Source organism: Mus caroli, unplaced genomic scaffold (genome assembly GCF_978045245.1).
Source record: "Mus caroli unplaced genomic scaffold, Mus_caroli_1 scaffold_3, whole genome shotgun sequence".
NCBI lineage: Eukaryota > Metazoa > Chordata > Mammalia > Rodentia > Muridae > Mus > Mus caroli.
Genome location: NW_028227258.1, coordinates 36873673 through 36898350, shown reverse-complemented (window position 1 = coordinate 36898350; position 24678 = coordinate 36873673). Strand labels below are relative to the sequence as shown.

The 24678-nt window shown below is 42.1% G+C and overlaps 1 protein-coding gene across 2 annotated transcripts in view; it reads right to left on the bottom strand.

The window, feature by feature from the left end:
• Synpo2 (synaptopodin 2) overlaps positions 1-22384 on the bottom strand; it is a 158745-nt gene extending 136361 nt beyond the window's left edge. Inside the window, exon 1 of one of the 2 annotated variants that reach the window (XM_021158903.3) lies at positions 22021-22384. In XM_021158903.3, the coding sequence (XP_021014562.1) occupies positions 22021-22125 (105 nt within the window). In that variant the 5' untranslated portion in view covers positions 22126-22384. The remainder of the gene's footprint in view (positions 1-22020) is intronic. The other variant, XM_085835553.1, reaches the window with a different exon arrangement.
• Between the last annotated feature and the right edge of the window lie 2294 nt (positions 22385-24678).

The following is a 24678-nucleotide window of genomic DNA, read 5'->3' as shown; positions in this document are numbered from 1 at the left end:
TAACTGTCGAGTTATTGGTTTAGAGCAGGGCATGATGGCCTGTACTCCTAGCATGTGGGCGGCCACACTGGGTTACAGAGTAAGACTGTCTCCTAACATCATTAATGGTAATGATAATGGTTTCAAATAGCCTTTGGTATATGGACTCCAACTTCTGCTGCGAGTCAGAGATCCAGCGGTGTTCTGAGAATGACACAGATGACAGAGCAGGATCAGAGTGCCCTAAGAACAGCAATGCAGTATGCCTCTGCCATGCTCAGAATCAGACCCACTTACATGTCTGGCAGCCCTCCCAAGGGCTAACAACAGACATGATCCACAATCCCCCCTGCATCTGCTATGACCTATTATGAGACATGTGATCTATGTATGAGACATATGACCCATGTATGAGACATGTGATCTATGTATGAGAAGAAACATCCAGAACAACTAGTCTCCACAGTGCCTACTCTGGCAATGCTGACAATTTAAGCATCTCAGAAAACAATTCTTACAACCTCCAAGGCTCTTGTCCCTGACACTTCTCAAGCTGTTCTTAAGCAAGACCTGGGAACTGGCATTCACATCCCACAGACACCCCACTTCCCTACATCCCCAAACATAGAAACTCCTATGGGTTCAAATCGTAGACATGCTTTGCAAACCTTAGCTCCCTCAGGGTTGGCCCCATCACTCAACTCAACTAAGGCCATACGTAGCAATATGGCTGATGTCCACACCTGTGCCAACACCCCAGGTAGTTATAACCCTGAAAGGGGCGCTCATTCCTTCTTCTCCCCCTTACCCTCCTCCTTTCTCTTTCTGCCTCCCTCCCTGTCTCTGTCTCTGCTCCATTAGATATCTTCAGGCTGAATTGATACTCACAGCTGTTCCTTCTTTCTGCTTCATGAATGTTACATCTGAGCCTTGCACAATACTGCAGCATAAATGGTCCTAAGGAGTTGGCCTTTGGGCCAGGCTGCTAGGCCTGTCTAGGACCCTTTCCAATCATTCCGTGCACCTAAATGATATCTGCCCCTCAATGCTTTCTAACTCCTTTATTTCCTTGTATGCATGAGGCCCTGGGTTCAACATTTACAGTTTGAAAGGGGGGTTGGAAAGAAACTGTTAAGACGTTTTACCAGGGTGTGCTGATGAGCACCTATAACCCCCCAAGCTTAGAAGGCCGAGGGCAGAGATTACAAGGCCAGACTGGGCTACAATCAGAATCTCTGTCAAAGAAAGAAAGAAAGAAAGAAAGAAAGAAAGAAAGAAAGAAAGAAAGAAAGAAAGAGAGAGAGAGAGAGAGAGAGAGAGAAAGAGAGAAAGAGAGAGAGAGAGAGAGAGAGAGAGAGAGAGAGAGAGAGAGAGAAAGAAACAAAAAGATCTTAAGTGCAGTCCTGCTAACATGAAATGCAACCTAAAAGGACAGGACCCTACTGTGCCATTGCCAGAAGGTCACTACTGTGGCATCTCTGACTGGCATGATTTTCATTTCATCGTTGGTCCTTTCTGTACAGTTTGAATTATTTTTACAATGACAATGTTGTTTTATTGCAATCCAAAAGTGAGATCTATTTTCAAGTCTAGCTATTTTAAACATAAAAAAGAAATCCCTTTGTTGGGGAGAGACACAGTTTGATTTAAAGGACCCCATCTGGGGTAGAAGCCAATGGTTCCCAGTGGCTATCCTTTCGCTCCTGACACACAGCAGATACACAGGTCACTCATCTGAATTCCTTTCAAGTAAATTTAAAGGGCTAAGATGTAGGAAAGCAGCATCAAATATGTCCTTCTCTTTCCTGCACATGAGAGTGCGCCACAGACTCGAACCCCCAGGCCACTTGCAGCAAGTTTTTAAGATTAAACTGTTTAACTACGTTGAGTTACTTATTTTTATGTGTGTGGCTGTGTGCTGTCCAGGGGGCATTCGTGGAGGAGAGAGGATGACTTGTGGGAGTCAGCTCTTCCCCTGCACCTTGTAGGTTCCCAGGGATCAAATTCAGGTCTCTCGGGCTTAGCCATAAGCTCCTTCACCGGCTTCATACTGTCATAAAGGAAAGAACTGTGACATAACCCGACTCCTTTGTCCTGTTGGGATTTCCAGAGAGGGATGAGAAAATTCTTAGCTGCAAATAATACTTGACCCAGAACACAAATAAAGAACTTAGATTTATGAAAACACCAACTGTGCTTAAAGCCATGAATTGTGAATCATTTTTAAGAAAAAGACCGATTAAATTTACATATAATGAAGAGCACTTTCATTATTTAGAAAATTAATAAAGAGATAATTTATTTTAAAGTCATCTGTTTCAAAGATACTTTTATTATTTCAAGCACCTGTTAAAAGTCAAAGCAATGGGACACAATGAGTTCAATAGTGATTCACTATCATTTTCATCATTCGAAAAGTAAAATGTAGTCAAACTGTATTATATATATATATATAATATATATATATATATTATATATATATCCTGGAAATTATGAGTTGAAGAAATGCACATAGAATTTCCATATAATACTATGTAAAGAATTAAACTTTCTAAAAAAGAAGTCTTTGTTAAATTAGGGAAAATTTTGCCATACATGGACATTGCTTTCACCTATTATCTTCTTGATTTAAAAATAGACTATAACCATAACGAACAATAAAATCATCTATTCTAAATTTTTCATTTTATAAATAGAGCAGCTGAGAGCCCATTCGTCTCAGTGACGCTGTTAAAAACAAAACTGAACCAGACTCACAGTTTACCCAATGCCAGTGCACATCTCACTAAACCTGGACATACATCATGGTACCATAGAAGATCAAGTGAAAGCATGAACATAACATACAAAGCACACGGGTAACTCCTTTAATTATCCTTTGAATCATTTTCTCATAGCACACTGTCAAATTAAACTTAGCAACACTACTTTGGGCCAGCAAGATGGCTCATCAGGTAAGACACTTAAGCCCAACCTGGCCACCTGAGTTCAAGGCCCAGTGACCACTTGGTGGAAGGAGAGACTTGACTTGACTCCTACAGATTATCTTTTCACACACACACACACACACACACACACACACACACAAATGTGAATAGCTACCACACTTATCCTAAGATTAAAAGACATATTGACTCATTAGTTAATTTACTCTATACCTCAGCAATGTGTGCAACCTGCCATAATTTCCTAGTTGTGCATAATGCGGCTCGTATTAGTCATTCATGATGCCAAGAACTATGAAATGACATGGTTCCTACTTTTGAAGAAAAGGACAACAGACATGTGGCAATGCACATCTTTTAAGGAGAACCACCAGTGAAATCACTAACAGCATTGTAGAACTTCAGGGAAGTGTGCCACAGCCTAAAACCCATGATATTTAGAGCTCAAATGAAAGTTCCACTTTGTCATTGAGAGTGTCCCTAATGTCCCTGTGCCCTCCTCTCTCTGTCCTCCACCACTGGCTCCAGCCCTGCAGCGCCCTCTCAGGTCACACTTACACTTAGCGAAGAACATGAACTCGAACTCATTTCTCATCCACAAAGCTCGGGTGATGTTTGTAAATCCCCTGGAACCCTCTGGGGGTGTGCTTGTTTTTAAACTAAATACAATTTTATATCTCACCAAATTAAACATGCGGGTCTCTGGTAATCAGTTGGGACAATAAAGGTCTGATTTTATACGAATTGTATGCACAGGTAAATACCATTCCTGAAAGGGATACAAACAAAAGAACACATTCAGGAGAAAATCTAGCTCACCCCGAAAGAGGTAGCAGCTGAGACAGAAGAAGGCTGTGTGAGTTACCATGAGAGAGGCCAGGGGACCCAAGGGAAGGGCCTCACGAACCTTGAGAAGAGTCTCTATACACTTCGCAAAGTCACAGAGTGACTTGCCTATAATGTCCCAGACTAATGCATCCCATACTCCAACTGAAAGATCTGTGTGGCTGCCTTTCCCTGAAAGAGCAACTTCTGCAGAATGGGCTAGATTCTCTGTCTCTCTGTCTCTCACTCACTCTTTCTGTCTTTCTCTCTCTTCACACACCCATTGGGAAAAGGGAGACAGACAGACAGATATACACATGCTAAGTATTTACTTTGCATTTTGGCAAGATAAATGTGATTTTATTTATTATTTATTTATTTATTTTGTCACAAAGAAGTACACAGAGAGCTCAGTCAAGAGTGAGAAGAGAGCAAGGGCAGTGGGGACAAAGGAACAATTTTCCCTTCACATTGTTAAAGGGATGCAGGGGACTAGAGTAATGAGGAATAATGAGGATACTTTCCGGAACCTCTGGCATCACCGGATGCCTAAATGAATTTGTGCATCTGCTCTCAGCCCCATGTCTGTGGCTCACAGGACCCTGGTAACCTGGTCAACATGAAACTATGGGGTCATTTTGTCAAAGGAAGGGGAGCAAGAGCAACAAGCTTCCTGGAGAATGAGGACTGGTTCCTGGGTTGCCTCTCTGCCAAGCGCTGCTCCATTCTGCCTGGGGCAAAACTGCTCAAATTTGCAACTCTTCATCTGGTAGACAGGCAGCCTACAGAGTAGACCTGAAAGTCCACCACTGGGATTCTACTTCCTGTGTCCACCAAAAGTGCCCCCTTATGTTTATAATCTACAGAAGTCACATGGACCACCATCCAGGGGAGAAAGGCTCGTTTTCATGAAATGAAAAATAATAATGGAGACATCTATGGTGTTCGTCTCTCACAGGTTTGGGGTTCACCTTAGTTTGCTCTTGATTGATGAAGATAAATGACCATTCTTTGAAAATCCAAAAGCATCAACAAGTGTAGTATATTATCATCACTTAGAAAAAGCAACCTTATATAGTAATAGCTTCTAATGTCAGAGACAGGAGACAGGAAAGGGAGGGAGAAAGAAGGGTGTATAGCAGCCTCTGCCAAGGGCTCTCTCTCTCTCTCTCTCTCTCTCTCTCTCTCTCTCTCTCTCTCTCTCTCTCTCTCTCTCTCTCGACTTCAGAGAACTCTGTCCTACAGTTATCAGGGACGATTCAAGAATCCATTTATTTCTTTTTAGGGCTCCTAAGCACGTGAAATGATTTCATCCCTCCATAATGAGTTCCACGTGCTGTTTCCAACCAAAGAATGATAGGGTGTCGGGTGTCGGTCAGGTTTTGAATAGGAATGGTTCCCATAGACTCAGGTGTGCGACTGCTTGGTCCGTAGGGAGTGGCACTATTAGGAGGCGTGGCCTTGCTGCAGGAGGTGTGGCCTTGTTGCAAGAGGTGTAGCCTTGTTGGAGGAAGTGTATGACTGTGGGGGCGGGCTTTGTGGTCTCAGAAGCTCAAGTCAGCTCTTCTCCTGCTACCTGCTGATTAAGTTGTAGAACTCTCAGCTCCTTCCTCCAGCACTATGTCTGCCCACATGACGCCATGCTTCCCGCCATGATAATACTGAACTAAACCTCTGAACTGTAAGCCGGTCCCAAGTAAATATTTTCCTTTATAAAAGTTGCTGTGATCATGGTGTTTCATCACAGCAATAAAACCCTAAAACATGGAGCATCCCATAAAAAAAAGAGACGACATTCTGGAACCATTAACACCACCTGCCAGGAAGGGGACAAGGAGCTATGCCTTCCCAATACTCCCCGGAATCAAAGCTTGACTGCACAAAGTTGATTTTTATTAAAAGTCCAAAAACCACCACGGTGATTACTAACAGATTTTTAAAATCTTGACCATTTCTTCAAGTAATTATCATGTATAATTTCTAACCCTATAAACAAGTCTTGTCAACACAGCTCTCACTATAGCCATCTCACAAGCGAGGAGATGAAGCCACGCAGATAAAGTCCTCTTGCTCTAAATGCAGCTTGACAGTTACGTAACTGTTACAGACATTTACGAATGTGTGAATAAGTAATAAATCAATTTTATTGTGGTAGATCTTTTAAAATCCATACCATTTTAAATGGCCCACTCATCTAACCTTATTTTGCCTTAGAAATATATAATTTTAGTAATGTGTAAAAGGACACATTTAATCCCAGAGCTACAGAGGCAGAGACAGAGTGGTCTCTGTGAGCTCAAGGCAAGCCTAGTCTACATAGTGAGTTCCAATCAAGCCTGGGCTGGACTGTACCATTTTGGAGACTGGAAGTACAGTTCTGTGGATAAAGCAATTGTTAAAGTGTGAAGTCTTGAGTTTGGATCCCCAGGACTCTTATAAAAGTTCAACAAAGAAGTGCACATCTACAGCCCCCAGATGGCTACTGAAAGATGGGAGGTAGAGGCAGGAGAAGTCTCAGAAGCTTGTGGTCTACTTAGCCCGGTGTACACAGTGGAGAACACCAAGAGACACAGACCTAAGGTTGTCCTCTGACCTCCACACACATGCTGTGGATACACATCCCCATCCACACATAAGCATGGACACACACATACACACCCATCCACACATAGGCATGGACACACACACTATATGTAATATCTACACACTATATATATGTTAATATGTAATTATTTTATACTATAGCATATATGAAATACATAATATAATATATTATGGTATACTATTGTGTCATTCATTATATTATATATTTTCTGAATATATGATATATGACATATTATATATAATATACTACATATATTATATATATAATTTCAGCACCTATAGTCTTAAATTGATTTTAAAAAACTGCATAACAGAAGAACTCGATTAGTAACTGATATTGTAAACATGCAATATGTTTATCAAAAATGAAAAACTGAGACTGGGGGCGTGGCTCAGTTGGTAAAGTGCTCGTCCATCATTCATGCTTGAGGGCCTGAGTTCAATCCCTAGCATCCACGTAAAAAGCCAGGTACTGTGTGGTACGCATTTGTAGTACACAAGACTAACATAATCAGTGAGCCTCAGATTCCACTGAGAGACTCCATCTCAAAAACCGAGGTGAGTGACTCCCGAGAAACACCTGAGGTTGCTCTCTGGTACACACACACACACACACACACACACACACTACACACACATAAACACAAACACATGCACACAAACACACACACATACATAGTTACTAGAATACATATGTACATATACATGCATGAACACACAAACAAGAGAAGGAAAAGCTGCATCGTGTGAAATGACTATCCTAAGCTATTCTCTATGGATGTTTTCTGCTCCTGATTTTTGTCTGTATATCTGAATTGATGACAGTAAACCTTACCCATAAGGCAATGCCTGCCATCTTTAATTAGAGACACAGTAACACCCAGGCGACCCTGGAGACACTCCTGCAGTCCTAGCAGTTGGAAAGTCAGGCATGAGGATCAGAGCCCTGAAGGCATCCTTGACTACCCTGAGAGTTGAAGGTCAGCCTGCAATACATGAGGCTCTGCCTCAAACATAACAATGAGAATAATGACACACCCTTTGCCACGTGACTTACATGTGCCAAGCAAGCATCTCGGCACACGGCCCTTACACGTAAGGCAGATGACGAACTGGTCATTTGGGTTTTGCATTGTTTACCCGTGCCACTGAATAACAGTCCAACATTTTTACCATCAAAACCAGCAAACTCATTATACAAAAATCCTACTCTACAGCTGAGGAAACAGGACCAGAAAAACGTTCTGAAAGCTACAGTCTAAGAGGTGCCCAGTGGAAATGCTTTTGTTCCTCTAGTGGGTCGGTTCTCCAAACAACAGCTAACTAAGATCATCACCATTTAGAACGAGCCCTGGGATTGACACGATAGAGAATAAAATCCTTCTGTGCTCTAGGTTTGGACACAGTGAACTAGGTCTGTGAGTCAAACTCTCCTCAGCGCTTTTTGACCTGACCCTCATCTTTTGTGGGGAGAATCAATTGCAGAGGAAGAGGAAAGGTTATCAGCACAGTCAAGCAAACTTCCACATAGGAAGTTGTGAGTGTTCACCTGAAGAGAGTGATCTAGACATTGCTCAGTAGGCTGCTGCATTAGGAAAAGGCAAAATGGATGAAGAGAAAATATTAAAATCACAGGCTAAATTTGTTCAACTTAGGACCAGTATATCAATATTTTACTGGTATAAAATAATAATATGGCCAGGGTTTCCATGGGAGACCTTTATCACCACCACCATCATCATCCTCACTATTATTATAGTCTATCTTATCCATGACTACTACTATTATCTATCTTACTTTTTGTTAAATCACTGGGAGATTGGATTTCTTACAGCTGTTTCTGATGGAAATGTGTACACCCCTCCTTAAAGACTGTCGTCTGCTTTCATCCCAGGCAATTGCCCCTACAGCTCTTGCCTGATGGCTCTTTACCTGCATGGCTAGCAAAACAGCTGGACTCTTACATGCACATAGTCTTATTTACACGATGACAAAGAAATGGGCTCTAACTAGGAGTTAGCTATACTTTGATACCTGGTCTGAGAGGGACGCTGTGTAACGGGATGTTCTGTGGGGCAGACGCATGTATTTCAGATGGTCCCTGAAGTTACCTGTGTTGGTTTGAATGGAAATGGCCCCCATAGGCTCATAGGGAGTGGCACTGTGGGAAGCCACATGTGCCGTTGCAGAGTGGCACAGGCTTCTGCTGGCCACCACGCATACATAGGCAGGAAAGTTTTTGCCAAGATGAGGTTTTGAGAATTAACCAAAATTGACCAATCAGATGAGAGAGAAATTGACCAATCAGATGAGAGAGAAATTGACCAATCAGAAGAGAGAGAAGTTAACCAATCAGATGAGAGAGAAAGTAACCAATCAGGTGTAGGAATGCAAATGAGGTGGTAAGCATCAACCAAGCAAAACACAATCCGGGTGTGAGCCACGCCTCTCCTAGGCCTATATAAAGCAGCACCAGGGCTGGGCTCAGCGTCTTTTCGCCTCTACAATCAAGCTCTCCCAATAAACGTGTGCAGAAGGATCCTGTTGCAGCATCATTCTTGCTGGTCGAGTGGGACGCGCACAAGATGGCACCATTAAATAGTCACTGTTTCAAAGGATTAGCATGGGTAGCCTTGTTGGAGGAAGTGTGTCAAAGAGAGTGGGCTTTGGGGTTTCAAATGCTCTGCTCAAGGCAGGCCCAGTGTCTCTCTCTCCCTTCTGCCTGTGAATCCAGCTGTAGAACACTCAGCTACCTGTCTAGTACCTTGTGCTTCCTCATGGTGATAATGGTTGTAAGCCAGCCCCAATTAAACATTTTCCTTGTAAGAGTTGCTATGGTCATGGTGTCTCTTCATAGCAATAGAACCCTTGCTACAGCACTGCGTCATCTAAATGAGGCTTCATGACAAGTTGGAGAGAGAAGAGGCTTTGTCATGCGTGCTCTCTGTATTTGATTAAGCAAATTTTCATTTACTTCTCTAATTCAATATAATCAACACTCACAAAATAACTCTTGCTAAAACATTTCTTTTTGTAAAAAAAAATGTCTTTTAGTTAAAAATAATGCATTTCCACTTAGTTTCAACAATCTTGTCAAAGGGTAAAGCTAGAACAAGAGCTGATTCCAGTCCATCTCTGCTCCTGCTCATCCCCAGTGGTGCCCTGACACTGAAAAATAAGACTGTTTAACCCACTGGGATAGGTGACAAGATTGTTGAAACTACCAAGAAGCCTCATAGGACCAGATTTATATATATACATTCATTCTTGCTGCAGAGGAAGTTTGCTGGAAAATAAAAACTAGATGTGATTTTTTTTTCAACAATGGCTGAAGTCAGACAGTACTGAATTGAAAACTTTACAGAGTTTTAAGCCTAGTGATGAAGTTTAGAAAGATCGGCGTGGATCCAATTCAAAATGGCTAAAGTAATATAATGTGCCAACATCTCTCAGCAAATATTGTTAAGGATGGAACCCCAGGAAGTTGCTATAAATAGCAACAGAATACTCATGCATTAAAGGATACTTGTGTGAAGGTGCATATACCTTTAGGATATCTCAGTCTATGTTGTTTTTTTTAGATCTTATTTTAATAATGAAATAGAAACCAGGTATAATGGCTCACATATTCAAGTATGTGGGAAGTTGAGGCAAAAGGATTACTCTAAGTTTGAGGATAGCCTGGGCTATATAGTGAATCCTGGGTCAGCAAGGGCTAGAGCAATTCTCTGTCTCCATCTCCAAACAAACAAACAAACAAACAAAAACGGAAGTAAATGGAGCTTTGCCTTCGGTGGGAATTGAACAGGAAAAAGGATTGGATGGAAATTCTAAAAATTAAATAAATTCCTTAAGGAAAATCATCATTTTTTTTTTCAGAAAAAACTGTGCAAGCAATAATCGAGCAAGCACCTGCTTTCTCAGGAATTAACAGCAAAGAAAGATTCCAGGGCAAAGCTATGCAGTGCCTCACACCGATGCCTTACTTGCTGGCAAGTCTAGAGTACAATGGTTACGAGATGGAAGTGTAAAATTTCAACACAGTCTTATCAGTGCAATACACTTTAGAGAAACTTACATTTACGCTACATTGAAATTACATTGGTTGGCTTTTTTTAGCCCAGGCTAGCCTCAAACTCACGACACTCCAGTCTCAGTGACCGATGGAGACTGGTAAGCACCAGCACACTGTGTTGGAAATCTGTGAACCATGTTACAATGACATATACTGATACAGACAGAGACTTATACACCACACAGGCATTTGTACCTCTCCAACGTTTGAGGCTTTTTCATCAAACCCTTAATAGAAGTACAGAACTTGAGGGTGCCCTGGTTTTACTAGACAAAAAATGGATACTCTAATTCTACCCATTGTCTCTAGGCTAAGCCATGGTTCTAGTCACCTGACATGTTGCAGAATAATAAATGTGGCGTGTCCTCTAACACTGAGATGTTTGGGATTAGCTTTTAGCAAAAAAATAGATGAAACAGAAAAAAAATGTTTTTAAAACAGATGCTGGAAATGTTTCCAATAGTGATACTTTTATAAAGTATATTTGTAAGTTATCCTTTGAAATGGCCTTTCTGCAGGCCTAACTAGAAAAAAATTCAAATGTGGTCTGTTGTCTTTCAAATGTAAAACACAGTACTATTTAACACTAAAATATAAAAATGTATCCATATAATCAGCTCTAAAAGTCTTTGCACTGCTGATTAATAGGATGGAAATGGCTTTCAGAAAAGGATTCATTTTCTCAACAGGTGTCTATATATTCTCTAAGATTATCTTCATCAGCTATGGTAGTATTTAAACTCAAGTACTGAAGTAAATAACATCTTACTAGATCTTTGGTTCCCAACACCTATGTGGTAGCTACAACCATCTATAACTGAATTTCCAGGGCATCTGATGTGTTCCTCTGACTTCTGTGGGCACCAGGCATGCACATGATATACATACATACATGCAGACAAATCATTCATAAAATAAATAAATCTTTAAAAAAAAAAAGAACATTTTGCACTAGAAAGTAATAACCAGTTTTTAAATACTGTAGGTTTTACCTTTTATTCTTTTATTCATTTCTCTTCACTTATGCTAAAAGTAAAATATTATCAGATCAATACTATGTATGTATGTGTATATATATATATATATATGTTTGATGACATATATGTATGTAATACATATGTACATGTATTATATATATATATATATATATATATACACTGCTACCCCACTACTTTTATCATATATTATACACATTCATTTTATATATAAGTAAAAATATATAGTATATATTTTATATAGCATACATTGTTATATATATATATATATATATATACATATAATATATATATTTATTTATATATATATACATATATATTTATTTATATTTATATATATACATATAATATATATATACATATAATATATATATATACATATAATATATACATATAATATATATCATATGTATATATTATATATATGTATATAAACATACATATACTATATATATAGTGGGGGTGGGGGGTATGGGATTTGCTCAAAATTTTTACTTCATAAGGCTCTGTGGTAGTTTGAATAAGAATGGTCTCCACAGGCTCATATGTTTAAGTGCTTAGTTATCAGGGAGTGGCACTACTTGAGAGAGTGAGAAAGATTAAGATGTGTGACCTTGTTGGAGAAAGTGGGCATAGGCTTTGGGTTTCAAATGCTTAAGCCAGTCCCATTGGCTTTCTCTTTCTACTACCTGTGGATCAGATGCAGACCTCTCAGCTACTACTCCAGCACCATATCTGCCTTTGTGCCGCCATGTTCCCTGCCATGATGATAATGGACTAAACCTCTGAAACTGTAAGCCAGCCCCAATTAAATGCTTTATTTTATGAGTTGCCTTGACCGTGGTGTGTCTTCACAGCAATGGATCTCTGAGTGAGACAGGAAGAGTCAACGCAATTGGATATCATTCATCTGGGGGAGGCAGACATGTGAGCAAAGTTCTAGGCAGAAGCACATGGAACACACAGCAAGCCCCATGTGACAGCAGCACACAGCTCTTGTGTACACACACACACACACACACACACACACACACACGAGGCAATTCACAACCATCTGTAGTTTCAGGAGATCTGATACCTTCTTTGTTGCCTTTGTAGACCCCAGGAATACAAATAGCACAAAGACATTGATTACATGCAGGCAAAACACTCACACATCAAACTTAATTTTTAAAAGAGTAAGAAGTGCACAGTGCCGTAGGGCATGGCTGGCTTGTCATCCTTGTCATCCATCCCAGTGGCTTGTAAAGTGGAGTCAGGGGGACTGGGAATTTAAGGTCTACATTGTGTGTACAGCAAACTTGACGACAGCTTAGCCTGTCTGAAACCCTGTCTCAATCCTACTGCACGTCCCTCTCCATTTCCCCATAAATCATTTATAAATATTTTTAAAGGCTAGGTGAGGTGGCACGTATCTATAATCCAAGTACTTAGGGTTATTTTTGAGAAGGTAGCTGGTGGTAACTTTGAGGTCTGCCTGGTTTACACAGTCAGTACCAAACCAAGCTCACTTAGAGTACAAAGTGAGATCTTGTTTAAAAGAAAAAGGAAGGAAGGAAGGAAGGAAGGGAGGAAGGAAGAAGGAAGGAAGGAAGGAAGGAAGGAGGGAGGGAGGGAGGAAGGGCGGAAGGGAGGAAGGAAGGAAGGAAGGGAGGAAGGAAGGAAGGGTGGGTAAAAATTCCCAAATGTCTAAGTGCACTGCTGGGACAGACAGGCAATGGGGCCTCAGTCATCTGTATTTCTCTCAACATTCTTATCTCCTAAGCTCCCAAGGAACAGCCCATTGCGCTCTGAACACATGGCTTTTCCGACTCAAAGCTCTCAAAGCAACAAGATCAGGTTGTCACAGCAATTACCAATGCATCTGGTACAATTTTCTAATACTGTTTTCCTTTCTGTTGCCATAATAAAACACTCACCAAAAGCAACAGAGACTGTTGCCAAGGTTCTTTCTCCGTTGCTCTCCACGAACTGATGGTAAGGCCCTATTGCTTACACCACCACCTACATAACTCACTGAACCCGGAGAAGGTGAGCTGGTGCCTACATAGAGCCCTCACCCCTACTAACTAGTGTTCATGGTGCTGGAAAGTATGATGCATACTACCAAAGGAGAAAGGTAAACACTAACCCAGCTGTAAACGTGCTATAAGATGCCCTGTTATCCAATAGTGGATCAAAATTTGTAGGAGTAGCCAATCAGTAACTGATTGGAATTAAAGCCCATTCCATGAGATAGAACCCATCCCTGACACTGCGCAGGTACCCAAGAGTCTGAGAGTAAAAAGGCCACAGACCTAGGAGAGAACTAAGTACTCTTGTCTGCTAAAGAAACATAGCAATAAAATGACTCCTAGCAACATTCTGTTGTACCCACAGATAAGCGCCTTGCTCAGCCATCACCCAAGGAGCTTCTTCCAGCTGTCCAGGGGAACAGAGACCCACAGCTGGAATGAAAGAACGGAAGACTTTGAAACACACCGTCCTACATGAGATGTCTCCATCAAAACCCTTCTTTCGTGGCTCAGCCGATTCTGAAGAAGAAGAGGCAGAAAACTGTAAGAGCCAGAGGGGATGGAGGATGCCATCCTCTGGTCAAGGCCTTTCACTCACGACAGGACTGACACACATGAGCTCACAGAGACAAGGCAGCATGCCCAGGACCTACGCAGGTATAAGCCAGATGGGGTCCCAAGACTGAGAGGAAAGTAGACACAAGTCTCATCCCTAACATGGAAACTAACTGGTTAACTGCCCAGAAAGAAAGATTAATTATCTCCACTAAGCATGCAAACCACATTTAAGAGCAGGCTTCATGCCCTAGATGGCCAACATAGAATGATCTCAATAGTATTTTTGGAGGAAGTTTTTTCTTGTGTTTGTTTGTTTGCTTGTTTGTTTGACTCATAATCTATTACAAGACAAAAACAATTCCAGGGATTTTCTTTTCCTTACAAATCTTTGGCTTATATACCATGACTTCCAGTTTTGTTTTATTTTCTCTCTTTCTTTCTTTCTTTCTTTCTTTCTTTCTTTCTTTCTTTCTTTCTTTCTTTCTTTCTTTTTTTCTTTTTTTTTTTCTTTTTTTTTTGAGACAGGGTTTCTCTGTGTAGCTCTAGATGTCCCGGAACTCACTTTGTAGACCAGGCTGGCCTCCAACTCAGAAATCCGCCTGCCTCTGCCTCCCGAGTGCTGGGATTAAAGGCGTGTGCCACCATGCCTGGCTTTCATGGGTTTTCTGCATGTGCAAATGTCTATTTCTCAGCATCTATATGTGTTTCTTGTGGTTTTTTTTTTTCCTGTGGATCTTTTTTTTTTTTCTGTCTGTCTGTTTTGCTCTAATCTGGTTTGTTCATTTTTATTTTATCGTTCATTGTCATTATTGTTATTGCTGTTGTTGTTGTTGATGATGCTTGTTTGTTTTCTAATGAGAGACAAAGGGGTTTTGGGTGAACGGGAAAGTAGTGAGAGAATCTGGGCAGAGTTGAGGGGAAGAGAGACTATAATCAGAATATATTGAATGAAAGAAAATCTCTTTTCAATTAAAAAAGAAAAAATAAGTCTATGTATGTAAACAGGGAAGCGTGAGAGATTTAAAAGGTTGATGGTGTGTGTGTGTGTGTGTGTGTGTGTGTAGAAGAATAACAAAGAACCTAACCCCATGCATCCCGTGGAACAAAACTAAAAAAGAAAAAGAAAGAAACGCCCAAGTGCTTTCCAAGTTAAGAGAGAAATCAATGCAATGAGTAACATAGAAACACTGGAAAGTATGAGATTCCCTGGTACAATGCAAGTCCACAGTTGAGTTGCTCTAGTCAAGTGGTGGTGACAGACAAATCACTTCTATTTTAAGTGTAAAGGCTAAGTGGTAAGACTATTTAGGGACTGGAGGGATGGCTCAGTGGTTAAGACTACACAGTGTTTGTTCTTCCAGAGGACCTGAGTTCTGTTCTCAGCAGCCATGTCAGACGGCTCACAGCCACCTGGAACTCTAGCCCCAAGCCATCCAGTGCCTTCTCCTGAGGCATAGACACACACGTGTGTGTGCGCACACGTGCACACAGAGTTAAAAATAAAACAAATCTTAAAAAGTAAAACTATTAAAACAATAACCACAAGTTTTTTTTTTTTTTTTTTAAAAGATTTGCTTATTTAATTTATGTGAGTATTCTGTAGCTGTCTTCAGACACACCAGAAGAGGGCATCAGATCCCATTACGGATGGTTGTAAGCCACCATGTGCTTGCTGGGAACTGAACTCAGGACCTCTGGAAGAGCAGCCAGTGCTCTTCACTGCTGAGCCATCTCTCCAGCCCCAATAACCACAAATTTTTAATGGAGGTATAACATAAGAATATAATTTGTACCATTCAACACAAACTCAAAATCAGAGAAGGCAGAATTAACAGGTAAATTTATCTCCTTCTTTTGTTGCATTAAAACTTTGTATCATAATCTTTTGTAACTATAATCAACTTAAGCTTTTATAGTTATAGTGTGTTCTTTGTAAGTCTCGTGATAACTACATGTTAGAGCCTACGGTGGCAAGAACCCCTATCCCCAGCACTTGGGAAGCAGAGGCAGGAGGATTTCTGTGAGGTCAAGGCCAGCCTGGTCTACAGAGCGAGTTCCAGGACAGCCAGGGCTACACAGAGAAACCCTGCCTCGAAAAACAAAGGAAAAAAGAAAAAGAAGTAGTTTGGGGCGCTACTCAGTGGTGGAATGCTTGTGTAGCATGCAGGAAGCCCTAAGTTCAATCCGGTACATGGGAGGGAGGGAGGGAGGGAGGGAGGGAGGGAGGGAGGGAGGGAGGGAGGGAGGGGAGGAGGGAGGGAGGGAGGGAGGGAGGGAAGGTAGGAGGGAAGGAAGGAAGGAAGGAAGGAAGGAAGGAAGGAAGGAAGGAAGGAAGGGAGGGAGGGAGGAAGGAAGGAGAGAGAGAGAGAGGGAGGGAAGTAGGGAAGGTAGGTAGGTAGGAAGGAAGGAAGGAAGGAAGGAGAGAGAGAGAGGGAGGGAAGTAGGGAAGGTAGGAAGGAAAGAAGGAAGGAAGGAAGGGAGGGAGGGAGGGAGGGAGGGAGGGAGGGAGGGAGGGAGGGAGGGAGGGAGGGAGGGAAGAACAGAGGGAAGGTAGGGAAAGTGGAAATTGCACTTCAAAGAAGTAGAAAAACAAAAATAAACTGAACCCAAACTTAGTGGAAGGAAATAGCAAACGGTAGAAATAAATGAAAAGAGAACAGAAAAACATAACAAAATAAAAATAAGATTACACAAACAAACAAACATCACACTAAAGTTGGACAATACAACCCAACAGAAGGAAAAGAGCCCCAAGAGAAGACACAAGAATCAGAGAGGACCTGGTGCAGACCCTGCAGGCCCTGTGTTCGCCGCTTCAGCCTCTGTGGGTTCATATGAGCCTTGCTCAGTCGATTAAGATCGACTTGTTCTCCTGGTGCTCTCCATCCATCCTCTCTGGCTCTCGCACTCTTCCTTCCTCCTCTTCCACAGGGTTCTCTGAGCTTGGGAGGAGGGTTTGATGATAATGCCGTCCTACTTAGAGCTGTGGGAGTTTTATTTGTTGCCCTGTGCTGTCTGTAAGGAGCGTTGTTTCTTTAGTAAAGGGTAACTCCAGTTAAGGGGTGTGTGTGTGTGTGTGTGTGTGTGTGTGTGTGTGCATTATATACATGTATACATACAATACACACACACACACACATACACACGTATGAATTCGGTAGCTTCTAATGCAGTAGGTTTCCATGTGACTATTTTGAAGTGTCTTTAATGTTAGTTATCCCTCCCTGTACTCCCTAATCCACCCTAAGACTATTTTTCTGGAACATCAGAGCAGTCACACATATGACTTCACAGCAGTTGAGACTGGATTCACAAGACGCCCAGGATGTTTTTTTACTTGTAGGCCAAGGCTTACTTGTAGCTGATCTAAAGATGAGTTCCTTAGCTGATGTCAGATTCTAAAATCCTTGATCAAACAGTACTCTGAGTATTATTAAACTGAAGTGATTTTAATAAATTGTTTTCTCTCCTCTGTTGTCCACTTTCTCTTCTCTCCACCCGCCTCTGTATTTCTCTAGTTCTTCTCATCACTACCACATACTTCCATTTACAGGGAGCCCACTGTCTTAGTCAGTAATCTATTGCTGTGTAGAGACACCATGACCAGAACAACTTTTATAAAGGAAAGCATTTAATTGGGAGATTGTTTATCAATTCAGAGGTTTAGTCAGTTACAGTCATGGTGGGGAGCAAAGCAGCAGGCAGCAAGGCATGGTGTTGGAGAAGTGAATGAGAGCTTTATATCCTGGCAGGAGGCAGAGTAAGAGACTGGGTTTGGCATGGGCTTTTGAAATCTCAAAGTCCACCTCTAATGACACATGTCCTCCAATAAGGCCACGCCCCCTAATCCTTCTAATCCTTCCCAACAGTCCTGCTCCCTGGTGAATAGGTACTTAAACACATGAGCCCATGGGAGCCACTCTCATTCGATCACACCAACTGACAAAATCAAATGGGAACAAATGTGTCCCATCTTTCAGGGAGTCCCAGCATTTAGCTTGGTCGCTGTGGGGCTTCTTGCTCCAGTGGACCACTTATCTTGACATTGGAAGGGGAAAACCTCTATTTCTAATCATGACCTGCTCACAAGGCCAGGGACTCAAACACAGCTCTTAGCCTCTTCCTGGTCCTCCCCTTATTACTCTGAGACAGGATGAATGTGGAAGAGCTCACAGGACACACCAGGCTCTAGTCAGGTCTTAGGGGGCATGGCTGACCTCAGCTGTCTTCAGCAGGGCTTCCGTTTCACTTACATATCAAAATTCCTCTTGGAATGTTAAGCAATCTGGATGCCAGGGTCAACCTCAGAGTCACTAACTCAGGACTAGAAACAGGCCATAAGATTTTTTTTTTAAAACAAATTTCTGTGGTAGATCACCTTAATTTATATTTAGTCTGACCCATCTATTTGCTCATTACCTTTAAAAGGTAAGTCAGTTTTTAATTGTAAGGTTTGTTTGTAAAAGAAAACTTTCTCCAAGTCTTTATAGAGAGATTTCTCCAAGGGGGTTTGCCAAGAGACTGCCAGGGACCTGGCCATGTAAGCACATGTCCCCAAAGAGAGTTTGATAATGTGAAGACACTGACATCGTTTTTCATGAGGAAATTTGCAAACACACATACAACGGGTCTTCTGTCTAGATAGACTTGCTCCAGGGATGAGTTAAGAATCTGCTTTACTGAAGAGTATCCTTTGAGTGTGTGTTACAAAAGCTTGCTCTGCATTACAGATGTAGAGAACAATACCAATTACTTGGACTTTAAGTTTTTCAGTTTAAATGTCAATGAGAACTTTCACTAAAATTCTTCCCCCTTTTAGGGTTTGTATACTGCTCAGTGTACCAGGCAAATGTTAAAAAATACTTGTGCATCTCTCATAAGTAACTAATTTTTTTACTAGAAAGATATTTCCTGGGAATTAAAAAGCAACTAAATTCCTAATATTAATGATACTGAATTTTATACTACTATTTCAGCCAGTTAGGATTTCTACATAGGATTATAAAATAACCTAGATGTTTAAATATTTTATTACAAGCTAAAGGGCATGATACAAGTACTTGCTGTAATTAAAATTTCCATCTTATACAAATGCTCCTAGTTTTTAACTCTAAAATTAATTACTTGTATGGATTTTGTTCAGAGAGGATGTAATGTAGCCTAAGCTGGCATAGAACTCGCTGTACAGATGTAGATGACTGCCTGGATACCCCTGCCTCTACTTCCCATGGGGTTCGTGTGCATATTCTTTATTTATCTTGCGAGCTATCTTCCTCCACTTAGCTTTCAGCTTCTGTTTTCTTTCTTTCTTTCTTTTTTTTTTGGTTTTTTTTTTTTTTTTTTTTTTGGTTTTTCGAGACAGGGTTTCTCTGTGTAGCCCTGGCTGTCCTAGAACTCACTTTGTAGACCAGACTGGCCTCGAACTCAGAAATCCACCTGCTTCTGCCTCCCGAGTACTGGAATTAAAGGCGTGCACCACCACGCCTGGCTAGCTTTCAGCTTCTTTACTTACTCTCTCCTACTTGGAGGTCACTCAGCCATCATGAGAAAGACAGGCTACAGGCCACTGATATTCACTTCACCTTGGGCTCTGTGAAGAGCCTTTCCTGAAGGTGAGCCTTGCCCACTGAGTTGACTTAGTGACTTAAGCTTTCTAGCTTTCTAAAACAAGTATGATAAATATAAAAAAATCAAATATAATAAGTTTGAACCAATGATGAACACGGTCTGGGGAAAGACAGTCATGGTTATCTGAGGCTTATACCTCATTTAACTCATTTTACAACTCATTAACATATGAGGAAAAAGCAGATGGTAGGGTGTGGAGTACCCACAAAACCACAAATTAAGCAAACATTCAAAGCTTTCACTATAGCATTTTAAAATCGACCCTAAATAAACTAGGAAATTATACAATGTGGTGTGGAGGAGTGTTGGGGAATGAACTCAGAACCTCCTACAGGTTCTGCCATTGACCTACATCCTCAGCCTCTGACAAATTAGATCATTAGAGTGAAGACCTAGGTGCTTTCGTAACAATCCTCTAAAGCTATCAACATACTGCCTGGATATTTTAGGAAAGATGATTTCGGAGGAATGCTGGCTCAGTGTTCTTGACCCTCACACAGCCTGGTGATTGAGAGATTGATGGAAGATGGCTCACAGGACCCTTCCCTCAACAACTGGCTTCACAGAGTTAAGCCAGTGTATCAGAGAACTCAGAAGAAACCCACCATCCACTGTGCCTCCCCGGCTTGGCCATGGCAAATCCTGTGCAGAACCACAGCACTCAGCCACCCTTGTCCCCACACTGTAGTCAGCGGGTGAGGGACTCTGAAGCACATGCTGTTAGGACTAGTGAGTGAGTGAGCAAGGGTTTCTTCCTGGAGTTTCTCTTTCCCTATCCCAGGCAACATCTCCTCTTCCATGGTAACTGAGTCAGGGCTGGTGATTGATGAGCCTCAGGCCAAACTGCAAGTAGAACCCAGATCTCGGCTGACAGGGAGCCAACCAACCAACTACGACTGAGCAAATCTGCCTTCGTCTCCTAGGCCGTGTAATGTGCTGAATCCGGCCTTCACATTTTATCTGCTGTTGGTTCCTGGCTCCTAAAGAATTCCAGCAGAGCTCCCTTCCAACCCTTTCATCTCTCTGCCCTCCCCAACAGGAGCTCGAGGTGAGGACACCATGTCCCAAAAGAACTAAAAGAACTGGGATGTCTGAGGAACTTTCTAGATATAAGTGGCTTTCATCTTCCAGTTCTGTGCTCACAACTTCATTTCTGTACCTCTCACTAGGTGGCAGGATTCAACCACCAAAGAAAGAATGTTCCAATAGATGCTTGAGAGCAGAAATTTTCAAAGAAATGTCGGGTCTTCACAGGGAACATTTATGAAAGGGAAAAAAAGAATATAGCTACAAAGGCAGTGACCCCTATGCTTCATAGAGGCCTAGATTCATTTTAACTATAAGCATGCAACAAGAAAGTAACCTTTTATGCCTTCCAATACTGTCACAGAATTCTACAGTTCGAGGTTAACATTTGATTAAAGGTTTTTTACTTTCTTGTTTCCTAACTCCATTTTAGCTGAATGCCAGTTCGAATCTAAATGAGATTATGGGTATTATGCTAAACTGAAAATCAATCTAATGTGACAAAGATAAACAATGTATTAAATAGCTATTAGGTGCACCAGAAAGATAGCTGTAATTAGTGCATATGTAAAGTATCTGTGAATACACTGACGAGACTCAGCAGGCTGTACTTATACAGTTTATGCATATATATATATATACATATATATACTCATACATACATAAATACATACTTACATATTTAAACATGAAAGAAGAATCCAGAAATTGGGGAAGGAGGGTACATAGGTGGAGTTGGAGGAAGGAAAGAGAGTGGAGGGGAATAATGTAATTATATTTTAATAAAATAAAAATTTAAAAAAATAATAAAGTATCTATGACTCTATCTTGAGCTCTTAGCCACATGAGTATAGTCAACGGAATATACAGTTCTTTAAATCCTTAAAAGGCAAGTCTCTTAAACAGATCTCATGACAGTCCTTTATACCTTAAAGATTATTGCCCCAAACTGGCCTTTTTACGCCTGTTGCACAATAAATGTCACTACCAATTATTTGTTAGAGCCCACCAAATGTCCATGCCCAGTGGTTATGGGGACCTGAGGCCTGTCTCCTCTGTGGAGAGTCCAGCAACACATGAAGGAGAGAATGCCATGGAAGCAGTTTAAGGTTGCTGGCTGTCAGATGATAATTAACCAGCCTGCATTTCACCTGATAGGATTAGCATTCCCTCCGTTGATTGATAGCTAATTACATGGCATATGGTATACATTTTCCCACGAAATTCTTTTTTTTTTTAAAGCCACATTCTCGATAAGTTTACCAACAGCGCAGAAGACAAGCAAATGACCTGAAAGACCATCAACAGGTTGTTTTCATCCACCTCCCCACCTTCCCCGCATCCACAACAGCCTCTCTCAGTCCTCCTACCTTTGCAACTTGCAAAGGCTGCTTCTCCTCCTTGCCTCCTTGCAGTCTGAACCCCCAGGGCGCCCCTCCAGTCATGGAAATGCAGATGAAATCTCCGGTGCCCATCTTCTCCTTTCAGCTGGGCAGCATCAAGAGCTTGAGAAAGCCTGGGAAGCCGCGGTGCAGGAGAGGACGCGTCTTAAGCTGGGCTGGTGGTGCAGAGGGTGCAGGACGCAAGGCTGCCCCGCTGCCGGCTGCGGGGAAAGTGCGCGGAGGCCGAGCCTCCCCACCGCCCTCCCAGCACCTGTACCGCCCTCTCTTGCGTCACGCTCTTTGCTCGGCCCACTTTTCAACTAAAAGGACAGAGCCTCGCACTAAAAGAAAAATCCCTGTTTGGGACAGAATGGGGCCAATGGAGAGCGGGGAGGACAACATTGCTCTTGCTTTAGCAGATTCCGTGCCAGCACCTGAATAGAACCGAGATTTAATTATTCTATAAATAGTAGCCGGGCTGTGGGAGTTTTAACCTCCACAAGTAAGCGGCTAAAACATAAGCTCTCTCATTACTAGAGAGTTAGACTTTCTCAAAGAAACACTTCTATGTTTACCACATTGATGAATGAGAAAGAAGAGATCAAGCAAGTTTCGTTGCTGTTCTACCTGCTTCCCCGAAGAAAGCAACACTTTAAGGGGTGGGGGGAATAAAACAAGAGCATTTTTGAAAATGTTTTCTGAAATTGTGCTTTTCTGAACTAACATATGTTTAGAGGAGGAGAAGGAGGGCCTTCCACAGTAAACTATCTTCTAATAACTTTTTCTGTCGCAAAGTTTAAGATGTTTTCGATTTTGCTGGTATCGTCTGAGAATGCATGCATACCATGTGTTTAGATCAAATCCATGTCCTGGTCCCTTTTCCACCCCATCCTTCCCCTCTTCCCACTACTACAACTCCCTTCCAGTTTCATGAGCTCATTTGTTAGACGATGGAGTCCTCTTGGTGTCACCAATCTATGTGGGGGAAGGATAATCTAGTGGTAGCCTCAGTGTCACAGCCCCTGAGGAAAACTGGCTCTCCCTCTCACAACCGCCATCAGCTGCCCAAGCTCCACCCCCCGCCCCCCTCCCCCCCGCCCCCTCCCCCCCACCCCCGCATACAAAGATAATCAACATGATGCCTAAACATTTGTGCAGTCACCATGACATGTGCTACAATATTTCTGTCAGAGGATTCCTCGTTACCTACTGACCCACTAAGGCCTGGTGGGCCTGGAATATTTATGCCTTCCCAAGGCACATTATTGAAATGCCAGCTGAGCAGGTGCTGACGGAGCTCTGGCGTTCCAGTGGAAGGGGCGGGGCAGCAGAACCAGCAGTGAGAGAGGATGCCCTCAGACCTTCCTCTGAGGCATTTTCCACTCTGTTTACTAAAAAAACCTCTCTGTTCTGAGGCTGAAGGTGGTATGTGGAGGCACTGCTGCTCCTGGCTGTCTACATTCTCTCAGGAGGATCACAGAACAGGGGACACGCACACCAGCGACAACTGTTGGTGCGCAGAGCTCAGAGTTGCTGCCTTTCTCAGTCTTGGAGCACTCGGGCATGCCTCACTGCTGGTGCTGCTGACACCAGGCAAAGATCACAGACCGCTGGACTTACGCAGCAAATGCATTTCACGGTGCTAGAGGGGTTACAGCTCAAATGTCTTGTGTTTGAACACTTGGTCTGGTGGCACCGCTTTTGGAGACTGTGGAATCATTGTGACTGTGCCTAACCTAGCACAGGTGGGTCACCAAGGGTGGGCCTTAAAGGGCCATGTCCACTTCTGGCTCTGGCCAAAACTTTCTGCTTCATATCTGCTTCAGCATCTGAGGGGCACAGGCCACACTCTCTTGCTGCTATGATAGACTGTATCCCTAAACCTGCAACCAGAATAAGCCTTTCCTCCTTTGGGTTGCTTCTGTCAAATACTTTGTCACAGCAAGGCAAAAGTGGGAGGGTTCTGAGATCAGGGTCCCTCTAGAGATGGGTGGTTCACAGTGTGGCTTGTAGTTGGCTCTCCACGATGTTTTCACAGTATCGGTTAGAACTTTTCTTATTGATATGACCAAATACTTGATAATAGTCAATTTAAGGAAGAACTGATCCCCTCTGTATTACAGTTAAAGAAGGGGTATGACTCCCACAGTGGGGATAGGGCAGGGGGCAATAGGCTCATGAGGCAGTGGTCCTATTGTGGTCCCACTAAAGGAGCAAAAAGGAAGTGAGGTCAGGTTATAAAACCCCAAGGCCTGTCCCCACAGACCCTCTTCCCCCAAAACCACCAACTGAGAGCCAAGTGTTCAGGGTCTGATGGGGGACATTTTACATTCAAGCCACAGCATGCTATCTGTAAATCAGTCATTGTGAATAGGGCCCACTCTGATTATCTCATATCAATTAATTACCATTTTAAAGATGTACCTCCAAGAAAAGGATAGACACTACCTCAGAATGAAAGGCTGGAAAACAATTTTCCAAGCAAATGGCATGAAGAAACAAGCTGGAGTAGCCATTCTAATATCTGATAAGATTGACTTCCAACCCAAAGTCATTAAAAAAGACAGGGAGGGACACTTCATACTCATCAAAGGTAAAATCCTCCAAGAGGAACTATCAATCCTGAATATCTATGCTCCAAATACA